Source organism: Cololabis saira, chromosome 4 (genome assembly GCF_033807715.1).
Source record: "Cololabis saira isolate AMF1-May2022 chromosome 4, fColSai1.1, whole genome shotgun sequence".
In the NCBI taxonomy this organism is placed as follows: domain Eukaryota; kingdom Metazoa; phylum Chordata; class Actinopteri; order Beloniformes; family Belonidae; genus Cololabis; species Cololabis saira.
Window position 1 is genome coordinate 43,044,823 of NC_084590.1, and position 16,424 is coordinate 43,061,246.

General features: G+C 43.0%; 1 protein-coding gene across 4 annotated transcripts in view; it reads right to left on the bottom strand.

Annotated features, from left to right (window-relative positions):
• The window catches only part of nova2 (NOVA alternative splicing regulator 2), a 109,695-nt gene that overhangs the window by 21,977 nt on the left and 71,294 nt on the right, over positions 1-16,424 (bottom strand). For all 4 annotated transcript variants that reach the window (XM_061719860.1, XM_061719859.1, XM_061719857.1 and 1 more), the window contains one exon: positions 12,615-12,781. In XM_061719860.1, the coding sequence (XP_061575844.1) occupies positions 12,615-12,781 (167 nt within the window). The remainder of the gene's footprint in view (positions 1-12,614; positions 12,782-16,424) is intronic.

The following is a 16,424-nucleotide window of genomic DNA, read 5'->3' on the forward strand; positions in this document are numbered from 1 at the left end:
TAAAACCGATTTCATCCGTCTCTGTTTCCTCCCTGGATCTGTTTGGTAATTCTGACCCACAAGATGTTTCTGTTTCAGTTCTATCAGCATTCTGGGAGCTGATTGGTCCTTACAGCATCATTAGCTGCAATACTTGCTGTTTAATCTCAATATAATACTAGTAGTAATATTTTGCATAACTACAGTCATATCATTCATGCAACAGCTCAAAAAACTGTTTTAATAACACCAACCCAAATCAATATCGGAATCGAATGGAATCGAATCAAATCTTGATAATCGATTCTGAATCTTAAGAATCGGAATCGAATCGATTCTTGACATTTGAATGGATCCCCAGCCCTAGTTTCTCTCCTACGATATCAACAGCAAACACGTAAACAGCAGCTCGTGTCTGGGCCGGACAGATGGTCCGTGTGTCAGAGCGATGACCTTCAACCACACGTGAAGGACAGACGGACGGAGCCGGTACCTGCCGACTCCCGCTGCACATCTGGATTTCCAGAGCAGCGACCTGGACGTTGGACGTCAGCCCCAAACTGTTTAGAAATGAAAGCTGCTCCAGACTGTAAATCTGGTTTCTCAGTCATGTGTCCTTCGGTAGAAACGCGTCAGACCTCAGGGAGAGACGTTTACAGTACCTGAAGTAAAACTGCAGCTGAGTCAGAAATAAAGCCATTTTCTCTTCGGCCCCGACGAGCCGAGCCGGCGGAGAGACATCTGTCTGTCTGACCCCGCTGTGTTCATTTTATTATATTTAATTAATAAAAGTACTTAAAGCACTACTAACTAGGGCTGGGGATCGATTCAAATGTCAACAATCTATTCGATTCCGATTCTTAAGATTCAGAATCGATTATCAAGATTTGATTCGATTCCAATATTGATTTGGGTTAGTGTTATTAAAACTGTTTTTTGAGTTTTTGCATGAATTATATGACTGTAGTTATGCAAAATATTACTACTAGTATTATATTGAGATTCAACAGCAAGTATTGCAGCTAATGATGCTGTAAGGACCAATCAGCTCCCAGAATGCTGATAGAACTGCTTTCAGAAACATCATGTGGGTCAGAATTACCAAACAGATCCAGGGAGGAAACAGAGAAGCAGGAAATCGGTTTTATTTTTTCCCACATTCTGTTTTTATTTGTTCCATTTTCGATCTATTTTGGTTTTTAATTTTTGAGCATTTTTTGCAAATGTAACCCCAAGACAGTATATAAAGTAATGAAATATAGACAATTTATGCAATTATAACCTAACACTTTAATGTTTTCATACCTTTAAACATATTTAAAGGCAAAAACATGGAACCAGTTATTCTCGTGTCCAACAAAACATTCCTTTTTTGAGGATAAAGAAAAAAATAACCAAAAGGTGTAATGTAATGATAAAAAAAAAAAAAAACATAAATAAATAAAATTTTAAAAAAAATAAAAAAAAATCGATCTTTAGACATATGAATCGATTTTTAGGAATTAGTATGCATCGATCAATAAGCATCGATTTAGAATTGGGAAATCAATTTTTTCAACACAGGCCTACTAACTACAACCTTCTTCTTCCCTGAGCATCTTAGACCTGCAGGTTGCTGCTACAATCCCAGATCAGAGCAGGATTATCCAGTCTCCACATCTTCATCTCACTATACACGCCGCAACAAGCCGTGAAGTCAGAGCCGTCCTGCAGGAGCGCGGCAGAGCGGCGGAGAGACGCACTTCTGGTTCGCAGGGATCTATTCCTCCGTTTGTCTGTGGTGTTTTGTAAATCACAAGCACGTAATTAAAGCCACATGGTGGCGCTCAGAAAAAAGCCGTGCTAATAAACAGGGACGGTCCGGCACATGCAGTGAATTTTAGAGTCACTTTTAACTCTTCAGCCACTGCAGACTACCGGTTTCAGGATTTAAGGCACATGATAATACAATATAAAGCATAACAAAACCGTCTGGTCAGTCGAACTTTATTCAACTCAGAATATCATTCAGTTGTAACTAAAACAGAAAAATAAACTCACATTTTAAATCATCCGTCTTCTATGAATCCACCAATAAAAAGTGGAGGAGGTGAACGTCGTACTACGTCCTGTTCTCTGATTGGTTCATCGTTGCCAGCGATAGCAGACACCTGAAGTTAGTGTGAGGTTGGAACAACGTTGGATTCCAACATTTGATTATAATTAGATTATGATGTGGATTTGAAAATTACTTTACGTCTAATTACAGAAAGGTAACGTTGACCAGATGTTGGATGATGGTTGATTGCAGCGCTACGTAATTAGTTATCTATGATTGTCTGACGACCGGATAAGCGGTGGAAAATGGATGGATGGATGGATGGATGGATGGATGGATGGATGGATGGATGGATGGATGGATGGATGGATGGATGGATGGATGGATGGATGGATGGATGGATGGATGGATGGATGGATGGATGGATGGATGGATGGATGCATGGATGGATGGAACGTTGTCTGACGTTACAACCCGTATCCAACCAAGGACCGGCTTTAATGTGTCTGAATGGTCTGACTATCGCCTACGTCTGCGTCGCTACCAAACTCGCACTAAAACATTTTGACAGATTTTGGAGCTCAGTGTAGCACATAAAACTGATTCAAGGTCAGTAAGAACAAGATTCATAAAAAAGGTGCAGTTTTTTGAGAAAAATTAAGGATTTTAAGTGACTTATAGTCCCGAAATTACGGTAGATCAGATTTGAAAAGGACCAGTGACACACGTCAGTTCACACGCAGCTACTAGATAGTAACATACATCCAATTCCTTTCCTCCATCCATCTTGTTCCTCCTTTCTGGGTAGCTCCTCTCGCCTCCTTTCCTGCCCAGACGGACGAAGGTCGTCGTGATATATTTTCTTTTGCATGTGCATGTACACATCTGTCTTCAAGGGAAGAGCGAGGGAGTGCAGAGGAACGGATGACATCACGTCCGAGCGTGTGGAGTTCACACGTCTGCGCAGCGCCGTAAAACTTAAAATACAGCAGATATAATTGAAAGCAGGAGAGCCGTAGCTTCTATTTGGAGCAGATAAGACACCCAAACATGCGCACGGTGGAGCCGTGTGCGCGTTGCCGCTGACTCAGCAGAAGGGCAGAAACTGCAAATCAAAGGGAAAGAGGGAACGCTGGGGAGGAATGTGTGAGAGAAAAACTAAGTGTAAACCCTGATCACGAGTCCCTGAAACAAAACCGTCTCCTCTGCAGATGTCGTTTTAAATCAGCGCTTTTTGGGGAGAGTTTAGCTGATGTCCGTGGACGCGGCGGACGTGACGCCGCCGGGTGGACTCGTGTTTGAAGGCCTCAGCATCTCGGTGGAAACGCTGGACGTGAGCTCAAGTTAGACGATAAAGCCAAAGATGCTCTATTGGACTCTGAACGCATCACACAGAACCGTTAAGTTCAGGTTGAGTCATCGTTACATAAACTTCGGTTGTAAATGAACCAGTTCGTCACAGTTGTCTCGCTCCAGATCGCTTATTTAACATCTGTGTCAAAAACTTTTACAAAGAAAGACTGAAAAAAATGCAAGAACCACTTCACCTCCAGGGCCTCAGGAACATTAGACGCCCACATCTGCCTCGCTACACTCTGATATCCTCATAGCTCATTCTCGTCTCCATGGCGACCAAAGTGGTGCAAAAAAAATAAAAAAAATGTTGCAGAAAATGATCTAAGAATTACATTCGAGGCTCCAAAACTGTTATGATCTGATGTGCAGGTTAAGTTTAGCATGAAATCAGGAAGCGTGATTTCAGCCCTCTGGGCCACATCTGGCCCTGGCAACTCTTCCTGTCGGTCACGTTGAGGCTCAGATATGAAGTCTGGGCCAAGTAACACTCGTCAGAGATAACAGACGTAGAAATGGAAAGAGAAAAGCTAGTGGGCCGGATTAGGTGTGAATGTGTCTGCTGGGGGTGTGAAAGTCACGCCAAGCACTTTTCATCGCCCTCGTGCTACAAATCTTTCATCTGATGCAGCGAAACTCAAATTCAAAACTCAGACTACGACACAGCACAGAAAGAGGAGGCGTAAACTCTTCATCATCATTTCTGGTGGAGTTTTAAAGAAAGTGTCCAACGTGCCTCGTGCTGGGGATTCAAAGCGAGCCGGGCTGCACACTCTCCCCTCCTCCACGGCAAACTTCCCGCCTGAGCAGCAATAACAGGAAGTAGGAAACAGGTGTTGGCGAAGGGGGTGAAAGGTTACAGGAAGCGTCCAGAGGAAGTGGCCAGAAGGGGCGGCGACGGTGACGCCCTGGAGACGATGCAGGCCGACGCTCGGCGCTGCTGCGATCGGGGCTAAACAAAGCCAAAGCTACGTTTTCAGTGGGAATAAAGGCCAGCGGGCGCCAAATATAGCCGGAGCCGACGCCAAAACAAACCCGCCGAGCTCCCAGGGTAGGCATCTCCCTGAAACATAGCCATTAACTTTACTAGTTACTTCACTCATGAACACCGGAGTGCTTTAGCCTCCATCGATCAATAACTGAAGGCAGAAGCGATCACACGGACGAGCGGCCAAGGAAACGCAGATTCATCACCAACAAGCCAGAAAATGTTATTATTAGTCACCGAATATTGAAAAATGTGATAAAGTGATGGATTGAAATATAAAAAACTTGGACTATTAACATGTTTTTTCTTATTTCTAATAAAAGCATCTGAAGTTTTTTTGCCGGAAAACCAGCGAGGAAAAGATGAAGACATAAAAATAACAGCTAAATTAGCAGCACATGTGGGTTAGCTTCTGCGATCCACATAATTCAAAACACAGATCACTAAAAACCCGTCAAGAGTCGTGAGTATTCTTCAGAGAGCGCTGATCATTTCTTAAAACTTCAGCCCCGTCTGTCTTTCCCATCAATCCCTCAGAACGACTGCTGGAGTTTTGCTCTAGCGCTAGCGGGGGCCGCGGGCGTGTTTTATGAGCGAGCGCGAGTGTCGAAAACAAACATCGAACAACAAAAGTCCGACGTCCCATCAGTGAATTCTCCTCCTGCACGAGTCGTGTCGAGGCTCATTAGCGCCGGCGGAGGAATCCATCCGGCCCGTAAATCATCCTCGTCTGCGCTCCGCCGTCCCGTTGCGTGGCCTTGAAGCGTGGCACGCTGTCAGTCAGCAGCGGCATCGCTGCTCTGTTTTTCTTCCTCTCGGCAGCTGCTCCGTCCAGCGAGGCGCTCTGTCACTCCGCAGCTGTCGGCTAACGAGAGTTCAGATCTGCCTCCAGTTCCCCGACACCCGCTCAGCCAGCCGGGCTCTGGTTTCTGACGGCGTCTCTCCTCTCCCCATCCGTCTTCATGTCATCCTCCACACGTTCTGCATTCTTCTATCCTTCCTCTTTTACTCAAAGCAACACAAAAATGCTTCAGACTTCTTTTCTCTGACCCTCAACCGGGCCGGGGGGTCAAGTATAAACCTTTTCCACCAGACCGGTTCCAGGGCTGGTCCTGGTCCACAACTCGTTCAACTTGTGAACCAGCTGAGAACCGGTTTACTTTTCCACAGCTCGGGTGCTAAAGGGAGCCACGTCATTACGTTGCTGCGTTTTTCGTTGGCGAGAAAGTTGAAGAATAGCAATTAGTTCTAATACGGACTTGGTCCACGTAGACACATCTCTAAAAGACAGGTTGTCTCCTCCTCAGACCCATGATGCTTTGCTGCATCCAGATTACAGGACTGTCTCAGAAAATTAGAATATTGTGATAAAGTTCTTTATTTTCTGTAATGCAATTAAAAAAACTAAAATGTCATACATTCTGGATTCATTACAAATCAACTGAAATATTGCAAGCCTTTTATTATTTTAATATTGCTGATTATGGTTTACAGCTTAAGATTAAGATTCCCAGAATATTCAAATTTTTTGAGATAGGATATTTGAGTTTTCTTAAGCTGTAATCCATGATCAGCAATATTAAAATAATAAAAGGCTTGCAATATTTCAGTTGATTTGTAATGAATCCAGAATGTATGACATTTTTGTTTTTGTAATTGCATTACAGAAATTCAAAATATTCAAATTTTCTGAGACAGTCCTGTAATTCTTATTTGAAAATGTCTCCGTCTCACAGTTTTGCTATTGCCGTTGGTCTTAGTAACTCCGCCCCCTCCACTTACGTAAGTGGTTCTTTCCTCAGAACCGGTTCTTCTTTGTCTTCTTTGTCAGTGGAAACAGAAAGCCCGGTCCCAAAACCGGCACTGACCCAGAACCAGCCTGGAACCGGTTTGGTGGAAAAAGGGGTATAAGAGGGTCAAAACCCGGAGCCCGCTGCTCTCGACAAGAAGAGAAGGGAGGATAGTGTTCCATTCACGACTTTCTACCAGACTTTTAAAACTTTAGGAAGATCTGCTAAATATTGTTCATCATTTCTGCAGAGGAGAAGATAAAACTCCATGAATACGTCAAGCAGACGTGACTTTTAGCAGACGTTCTGGTATGAGGATGAGTTCTCTCATGTGACCTCGTGTCTTCAATGAAATGCCCTTTTTTATTTTTATTTAAAGTACTGCCCTGCTGGAGAGTTTTAATCAAACATGCACTACTCTCGTGTTGTTGAAGTGCACAGCAATGTTATGGTAAGGCAGCTCCTATATGCTCCATCCCAGCGGTGACTAGGCCTGTGTTGAAAAAATCGATTTCCCAATTCTAAATCGATTCTCATATTAATTCCTAAAAATCGATTCATATGTCTAAAGATCGATTTTTTATTTTTTGCATTTTTTTATTTTATTTTATTTATTTCTGTATTATTTTTTTTTCATCATTACATTACAACTTTTGGTTATTTTTTATTTATCCCCAAAAAGAAATGTTTTGTTGGACACAAGAATAACTGGTGCCATGTTTTTGCCTTTAAATATGTTTAAAGGTATGAAAACATTAAAGTGTTAGGTTATAATTGCATAAATTGTCTATTTCATTACTTTATATACTGTCTTGGGGTTATATTTGCAAAAAATGCTAAAAACCAAATGCTCAAAAATTTAAAACCAAAATAGACCGAAAACGGAACAAATAAAAACGGAATGTGGGAAAAAATAAAACGTATTTCATCCGTCTCTGTTTCCTCCCTGGATCTGTTTGGTAATTCTGACCCACGATGTTTCTGAAAGCAGTTCTATCAGCATTCTGGGAGCTGATTGGTCCTTACAGCATCATTAGCTGCTGTTTAATCTCAATATAATACTAGTAGTAATATTTTGCAGTCATATAATTCATGCAACAGCTCCAAACAGTTTTAATAACACTAACCCAAATCAATATCGGAATCGAATCGAATCGGATCGAATCAAATCTTGATAATCAATTCTGAATCTTAAGAATCGGAATCGAATCGATTCTTGACATTTGAAACGATCCCCAGCCCTACTTCTGGTATGAGGATGAGTTCTCTCATGTGACCTCGTGTCTTCAATGAAATGCCCTTTTTCATTTTTTTTTAAAGTACTGCCCTGCTGGAGAGTTTTCATCAAACATGCACTACTCTCGTGTTGTTGAAGTGCACAGCAATGTTATGGTAACGCAGCACCTATATGCTCCATCCCAGCGGTGACGACCTACTTGTTGGGGGTCACTTTGGTTCAGCGACCCGTCGACGGCTCTGGCTGAGGAGGTTATTTTGGTGCGAGGGGTTTTCTTTGTCCGTCTCTGGTCATGTGAGCGTCCGTGTCATCAAAGGCTGCACAGACCCATCGAGTTGCCGCTCTAGCGCGGTATAAATAACCTGAAGAGCGACGGGGGGATTCGTCTGAGCATCAGCGGCGATTAGCCCGCCCGTCTCCCCGCAGCTTCTCGAATCAACGGAAACAGGATTACTCAGCTGTCAGGCCGCCTCAGACTCAAACTCGCACCGTGTTGATGATGCTACATAAATGCATACTGTGTTTGCAGAAGAAACAAAAAAAAAAGGAAAAGAGGTTTACATGAATAATTCATCTTGGAGGCAGTGATGCATGTCCCGTAGAAACAATACCAGCGCTGACGCACGCTCATTAAAACACCACAACTCATCTATTTAACCTGCACAAACATGTTAATCGTGTCCTGCAATGTTTTAAATCTGAACCGTAACCTGCTGGAACATCCAGCGGTTGCTTAGCAACAGCAGCCTGAGCTGTGTGCAGGAAACCTGAAGTATCTGGATGAAATGTTTGCGTTTTACTCGGGTGGAGAAGGTCGCAGAGGTCAAGTACAGCCACGTCTTTACAGCTGCGTTCAGATCGGGAGACGGAGTCTGGCGTTGAAAGCGTTTAAACTGCAGCGACTCCTTTACGTTACCGCTTCCCAGGTCCAGCGAATAGGGAAGCTGGATGATCTACCTCTGATCTGGGTCTGTGATGTCACAGGCCGCTCAGACGGCCTCAAACCTGCACAAGAGGTGAAAGCTGCGTGCTTCCAGCAGCCTTAAGGCCCGTTTTAAAATCCATCTCTGCAGCGGTTGTGTGGGCCGGAGATGCCGAGGTGGGCGGCCGCGTGTTTTAATTAAATATGCATAAAAATCTCACTTCAGCGCTGTGCACTGACATGCACATGTTTCCTGTGTGTGCACAATTACAATCACTCAGAGCTACAACCCTGTAACACCTCCCCTCCCCCCTAATCCCACCTACGACAGCAGGTGAGAGACGGCGGGCAGCAGGGGAGATGTGAGCAGCACCAATTATTTTTCTTCCTTTAACTGTATTTCAAGAAAAAAGTCATTATTTTAGTGTCAATATGTCTTTTTTTTTCTTTTTTTTGATTGTGAAGCGGTTGAGGTATTGAGCTGGGGAGGTGTCGCTGAGGTGCAGATGCAGGCACACGCCTGGCAGGCCCGACCAGTCGATACATGGAAACCATGCCAGACCTGAAGAATCGATGCAGAGCAATCATGAAGAGCGAGCAGCAATAATCACTTAAACAGAATCGGATCGTAATCAATAGCTGCACTGAATGTCCCCGATGGCGCGGCCGGTGCTGGTGCTCCGGCTCGGTCCTTCAGCCCAGCGGTCCCCAACCTTTTCTGTACCGTCTGACAATATTTTCACGGCCAAATCTAAAGGTGTAGCTGATAAAAACTAAATAAAATGACAAGATCGGTATTAAAAACTGTGGTATTTTCTCTATAGTAATAATAATAATAATAATAATAATAATAATAATAATAATAATAATAATAAATAATAAAACATAATTTTCGAAAAAAAATAAAATAAATAATGGAAATTGAAAATTAACTTTTAATATGACTATTTCTATAAATGTGTTTTTATGTTTGTTTTCTCAGTAACGTTATTTAAAGCCAGGCTTTATTTTGTTATATATTAAGGAGACCAATATTTAGCGCTTTTATTTTGAAGGCGTCTCACCGAGACCTCGTGAACTTCCGCCGCTTCGGACTTTATTGGTAAAAGTTTAACGGCAGTAGAAAGTGTGTCTGAAAGACTAAACTAGTGTCAGGAATGCTAAAGTGGAGCCTAACTGACACAAAAAGCACCTGCTGATAAGGATTTGTTTTCTTTGCAAATTTTATGCCGTATTTATGGCATCTTGAGTTTGGTTTCCATGGTTACTCATGTATGGTGGTTAACGGTAGCCGAGCGAGCAGCTGTGTCGGTCTGTATTTGAGTTAAATGAAACTTATATGAATGTAGAAAGACTAACTATTTTATTTCATTCCTTTATAGCTCTTACGGTGTGTTTGCAGTGTATTTACATCCAAGGAATAAAAACATTGTGAACCATCAGTTTGCTTCAGCCGACATGAGGAGGTTTAAGGGGGTTTCTCAGCATCGGCTGCTAATCCCCCGGCGGTGCGCGGGGCGCGGTACCGTGACCTCTCCTCTTTTGTCTCTTTTATTTTGGTTGGAGAACCGCAGCGGGCGGAACTCGTGTTTTCTGGTCTCTTCCTCATCGGACTCATGTTCAGGTCACGAACCACGTTTCCATGGAGACGCAGCGACGGACCTAAAACACCAGCCACTCCAGAGGTTTGATGTTCGTTGCCCCGACGACGACCCGCACAATATTTTGCACTTTTATGTCACTATACGTCACTAACCATATTTATCTGTCTGTCTGTCTGTCTGTCTGTCTGTCTGTCTGTCTGTCTGTCTGTCTGTCTGTCTGTCTGTCTGTCTGTCTGTCTGTCTGTCACGGCTACTGTGATATTTTCTCTGCACAGATTGAACGTTATTGTTATCTCATTAAAACTTGAGAAGATGAAGGGAGGTCAGGGGTCACAGAGCTGCTAGAATTCAAAACTTATATAACCGTTTCATTTCAAGTAAAACAAAACTGAATACGGGTGTTTCTGTTCAGAAAACACTAAGAAGTCTGGATTTCTGTACGTTTTTCTCCAGATCAGGATCAGGGCCTCCCTTCGCTTTCTTCTCCGCACGTTTTCAGAGAGGAATCAGCCGGTTTGGGAAGGTTCCTCCAAAACGAAAGAATATATGAGGAACATTTCTTTTCTTTAATACCGACCTGGAGCTTCTCTTGTCAGAGTTCTTTTAAGGTATAGTACAAAGAGATTATTTTGCTTCATACGTGTAATTCTGCCAATCAGAAACCAAGACGAGGACACGTTTGATGATGACGGGGACTCTCCAGGTCACGGGTCGGAACGTCACTATGTCCCACGAAGAAAACCTGCAGCCGTGATCACCAGTACTCGAGTTTGGAAGAAAAATCAGGGGGGATGGTGGATTTTATCATATGGGGACAGATAATTTGTGCTGATTACAAATAATATAATATATTACAAATAATAGCACTGACCAAAACACCTGCAGAAATACTGCAGGAATGACATAGCAGCAGTTAAATGCAGCCTTCTGTAAGCTTTAAATATCCACTGGGCTTACATCAAATACATCAAAACACAACAATAAAAAACAGTTTTCTGAACTTATCAATATGACTCTGTCCTTCACAGGATAAGTAACATGGATCACTGCAAAAACTCAAAATCTTAACAAGAATATTTGTCTTATTTCTAGTTAAAATGTCCCATTTTAGTAAAAAAATCTCATTACACTTAAAACAAGACTCATCATTGGAAAAAACAACAATTTCCACCTGTTTCAAGTAGATTTTCACTTGAAATAAGTAAAAAAATCTGCCAGTGGAACAATATTTTTTTGCTTGTAATGAGAAGATAAATCTTGTCCCACTGGCAGATTTTACTACTTATTTCAAGTGAAAATGTACTTGAAACAGGTGAAAATGGTCAAATAAGTTATTTTTCTGGTGATGACTCTAAATGTTGAAATAGCAGTAAAACCACATTCATTGGTGAAATGACATAAGGGACGGAAAGGGGGGATGGCAGTTTTACAGGTGGGATGATTTGGACCGTTTTTATGTCCGGGGGGATGCCGTCCCCCCTCATCCCCCCTCAACTCCAGTACTGGTGATCACAGACGGGAGGAGGAATCCACTTCCTCCCGGGATGGAAATCCTTTTCCTGTTTAGGTTTACATGTGCACGTGTGTCCGCGCACGCGTTGACCTGCAGTTTACTTGTTCACACCTCCGACCCGGCCCCCCCCCCAGTCTGCTCCTGGTCCCTGCTGCCCGTCTTCCTGCTCCCCATGTGGTTTTCCACTGCCCCCCCCTCCACTCATCTGTTTTGTTCTTTTTTTGTTTTGTTTTTTTCTTCCCCAGTCCACATTTCTCGGACCAGAAATCCAAACGCCACCACAAGACAATCACTTTCTGCAGCTGCCACACACACAAACATCTAAACAGAACCGCGCCGAACAGAACAGAACAGATCAGAACAGGATAGAACAGAACCAAACAGATCCTAAAAGAACAGAGCAGACCAGATCAGAACAGAACAAAACTACGGTCACTACAACCGGAAGTGCTCCAAACCTGCAGGGGGCGCTCTCGGCCGAGACCGAACAGCTGACTGAACCACAGTGTTTACATCCATGGTTTAAACATACATCGGGAACGGTAATGTGATTTTTATCTGACCATATTTATATACGATGTTTATATCACTGTACAACGCTGCACATTACGAGACGTTTCTTTATTATATTTTAACGTTACACCAGACGATACAAGGCTGCATACATCCCGTGTGTCTGTCCATTGAGCTGTTATGGCGAGAGCGCGCCCCCTGCAGGTTTGGAGCACTTCCGGTTGTAGTGACCGGTTATGAAGCGTTTTTCTTTTGAAGATGGTTTCTTGTTTTATATCGTTTTGTGCTTTGCATCGTTTCTCTATTTGCAGCGCGTTTGATGATGCTTCATTTGTCTTTGTTTTTTGCAGCACGTTTTTTCATTTGCACCACATTCCTCTTTTTGTACCTCGTTATGAGTTTGTGAATTTGAATCGTTTCTGTACTTGAAGCCGTTTTCCTTAACTGAGACGCAGACGCATTAGGTCGTTGCAGTGCGTTTGGCCCTTGTCGGCCACCGTACTGAACAGAACAGGACGAACGGAATCAAACAGAACAGATCAAAACCAAACAGAAACAAACAGAACAGAACAGAACAGATCAGAACAGGCCAGAACTAAAAAGAACAGAGCAGATCAGAACAGGACAGAATAGAACAGATCAGGACAGGACAGGAATGAGACGGAGCAGAACCGGACCTGTTTGACCCGGTCCGGGTTGACGGTGGTCTGCGGCTGCAGGATGCTGACCGGCTCCGTCTTCTGGGTGCTCTGCGGCATCTCCCGGACCTTCTCAGCGATGAAGTCGTGGACGCCATTCAGCGCCTCCACCGTGCCCTGGATCAGACAGACCCGCTCCGTCGTGCCTGCAACAAATAACCGGGTCAGGTCAGGTCCAGAACAGGAAAACAACAACAGACAAACACGTTTTCATCCTTTATTTCCTGTAAACCCCTCGTTCACACTTCCCACAAGCCAGTGATAATTTTGCTAATATTGCTAATATTCCGGTTACTGAAACATTCAGAATATTCCGTTTACATGGTAATTAATCATTTGGGATATCTGGATCAAACCAGCGACGCACAGAGAACATCATGACGCAATTCCCGTCATTTCCGCTTCCTCTTCCTGTATCCAAATTCAAAACAAATGCTGCTTCGCGCAACTTTTCGCTCACCTTCTTGTAAATCTTCTATCCCGGTACTTTCTACCGTCTACAAATGCAGAAATGCATATCCTTCATTACATTTATGAAGTGATTAGTCTCCTCCTGGTCTTACGTTTCTCCATGTTTAGAAGAACTTCCTGGACTCAAAAGACAAAGATTCCTTGCGAACAGAACATGCGCAGAAAACAGATTCCTGTTCCTTTTGATCAGGATATTCTGTTTGGCATTTACATGACCGAATATTCGGGTTTAAAAGGAGTAACCCAGGAGGAAATTCGGGTTATTCAAAGGGGTTATCGGTGTTTACATGGCCGTGCAAAACCGGGTTATTGCCAATATTCGGGTTTTAAAAGGTTTATTGACTGCATGTAAACGCAGTCACTGCCGCGCTCCTCTCCTGACTTCATCAGATTTACGTTTCCTTGAATGAAAACTAAACCAAATGAGACTCTTATTGTTTGTTTGTTTGTTTTCTCCAGAAAAAGAAGAAACACACAGCTGCCAGATGATAAAAGATGCCAGGAATCTGTAACGACCCCCGCCGGGAAATGAAAGTGCCGCTGCAGCAAACAGCAACAGAAACACACAGCGACTCGACGAGGAGCCGGTTCAGAGGTCCGTACTCTCGTCTTGAGTCAGAGTCAGATTCAGACGTTTTATTGTCGTTATACGAGGATACAATGAAATTAAAAGCAGCACGGAGTGGTGTTTTCCTTCAAAACAAGAGGGAGACGGCAACGTTCTCCAGGAGAAGTAATCGTATACTCAACAGACTTTGAAGTCCTCGAGGAAGTGGGTCAGCCATGTCGGAGAGGAAGGGGTTAAAACCCGTTAAAAAAGACAACCGTTGGTGAACAGATTTATAAATGAAGAGATAAAAAAACTAGAAACAGTTGTGTTCTCCACAGAATCTGAAATGGAAACTTCCATTTCCACATCCAGTAGCTTAAAAAACAAAAATATAGACTTGTTTGTGTCTCTGCCTCCAAATTTTATCTATTTTCTTTTTTAAAGAGGATGTTATTTTAGTTTCAGTTGACTAGTGTTTGTATGTGTGAAAGAGTAAAATAACATTTTTATCAATAATGATAAAACTAATTATTGAGCTTTTATTTTCTTAAGTAGGTCAAAGGATTCTGCTCAGCTTTGGACCCAGAACTCGTCACGTTCAGTGAACATCTCTTAGTTACATTTAAAATAAAAGAAAATAACATTTTCATACACTGCCACGGCGGAGTGGGTCACAAACATTGCTCCATCCAATCAGGGACGGGGATGGGGGTCCTGCTCGCGGTGGAGTCAGAGGTTTTGATGGAGCACTGGAGGATCCAGAACAGATCCAGAAATCCCCTAGCCTGCCTTTAACGCTTAGATTGTCTTCCTTTGCTCGGGTTGAGATGTATATTTTATATAAATGATGCATGTGATTTAGTGATTCTTGTATTTAATATTGCTTTTCACTAGGCCTGTGTTGAAAAAAATCGATTTTCTGATTCTAAATCTATTCTCATATTAATTCCTAAAAATCGATTCTTATGTCTACAGATTGTTTTTTTTTTTTTTTCATCATTTCCGCCAGGTGAACTTTAATCCCAGTAGTCGGACACACAGTTTGTCATGACACTTCTGAAAAATACCAGGTGCTTCATGGCAATATGTGTGGCAGGTGACAGAATAAATTAGATAAGCTAAAATGATTTGTTTACTGCATGAACTGTTGCAATTTCTTTCTTTTTTGCACTTGAAATGGATATTGAAAGGCCTGTTTGAGTTATTTATTTCTTAGTTATTTCACAATAATTATTGTGAAATTATTATTTCACTAGTTATTTTACAGTCATATAATTCAGGCAACAGCTCAAAAAACATTTTAAATAACACTAAGCCAAATCAATATGGAATCGGATCGAATCAAATCATGATAATCAATTCTGAATATTAAGAATGGGAATCGAATCGATTCTTGACATTTGAATCGATACCCAGCCCTACTTTTGACAGCTTTTTAGAAAAAAACCCCAGTTGAGGAGGAGGAGTGAAGAACTTTCTGAGCGTTTAAAGCTGCAGAAGAGGTCAGAAAGGACGTTCTCTCGTTTTCTGAGCATTTCTGACTCAGCAGCTGATTCCCACACACATCAACGCTCATATCTGCCCAGCATGTTCTGGTCTGTGGCCTCCATCAGATTCCTCATCAAACCTCCAGGACCAGCAGTTAAAACAGGACGAGCATGACGGAGCGAAAAGATAAAATACAATAACCAGATCTAAAAAAAGGTCGTAAGGCCTGAACCTGACAGGAGGATTTATATGATGCCAATCAGCCGAGGCCCCGCCCATCCTGCAGGTATCTGATTGCTCCTGTTTTCTGAAGCTCGGGAGGTTTTACGATCAGCCCGGCCAAGTCCACGAGTGCAGATACTTCCCTCGTATTTTACAGCTGTTGTTGTTGGATTCTTGACCTCTTTGAGCCTTTTCTTTTTTTCCGTGCATCCTTGAAGGAGGCGAAAAGTTGTGCCAGAAACTTCCAGGCCGCAATTAGTTTCCAACGATTTTCCCCCGAAACTTGCTTCGCTTGTGAAATCCACCTTGGTGAAGATCGGCTGAATTTGAATAATAACTATTTTAATTATTGGCTTTTCTGGGGCTTCAAAGCCGAGCCGAGGCCAGGATGCAGAAACACTCTGTTGTAAATCAGTCTAATTGCACCTATGAAATATATCACGGAAGAGGAAAGAAATACCTATTTTGTTAAGTATTTCTTTAATAGCGTGAGATTGACTTCGTATGAAAACGACTGTGAGGGAAGTGCTGGAAGCAGCGAGACCGTCAGACAAAGAGAATCTAGGCCAGAGCAAAGCCGCTGTCCGTCTCCCTAATACTGCAAATAAATCTCCATCCCGCACTCTTTCATAATATTCCTCCTGCTCTCCTCCCTCTCTCGCCCTTTTTCTTCCTCTGGTCCTCCCTCACCCTGTTCTCCTCTCTCTCTCTTCCCTCTCTGTCTCTTTTTCTTCCTCTGTTCCTCACTCGCCCTGCTCTCTTCCCTTTCTCTCCTCCATCTCTCGCCCTTTTTTCTTCCTCTCTTCCTCCCTCGCCCTGTTCTCCTCTCTCTCTCTTCCCTCTCTGTCTCTTTTTCTTCCTCTGTTCCTCGTTCGCCCCCTACTCTCCTCCCTTTCTCTCCTCCATCTCTCACCATTTTTCTTCCTCTGTTCCTCCCTCGCCCTCTCTCTCCTCCCTCTCTCGCCCTTTTTCCTCCTCTTTTCCTCGCTCGCCCTGCTCTCTTCCCTTTCTCTCCTCCCTCTCTCGCCCTTTTTCCTCCTCTTTTCCTCACTCGCCCT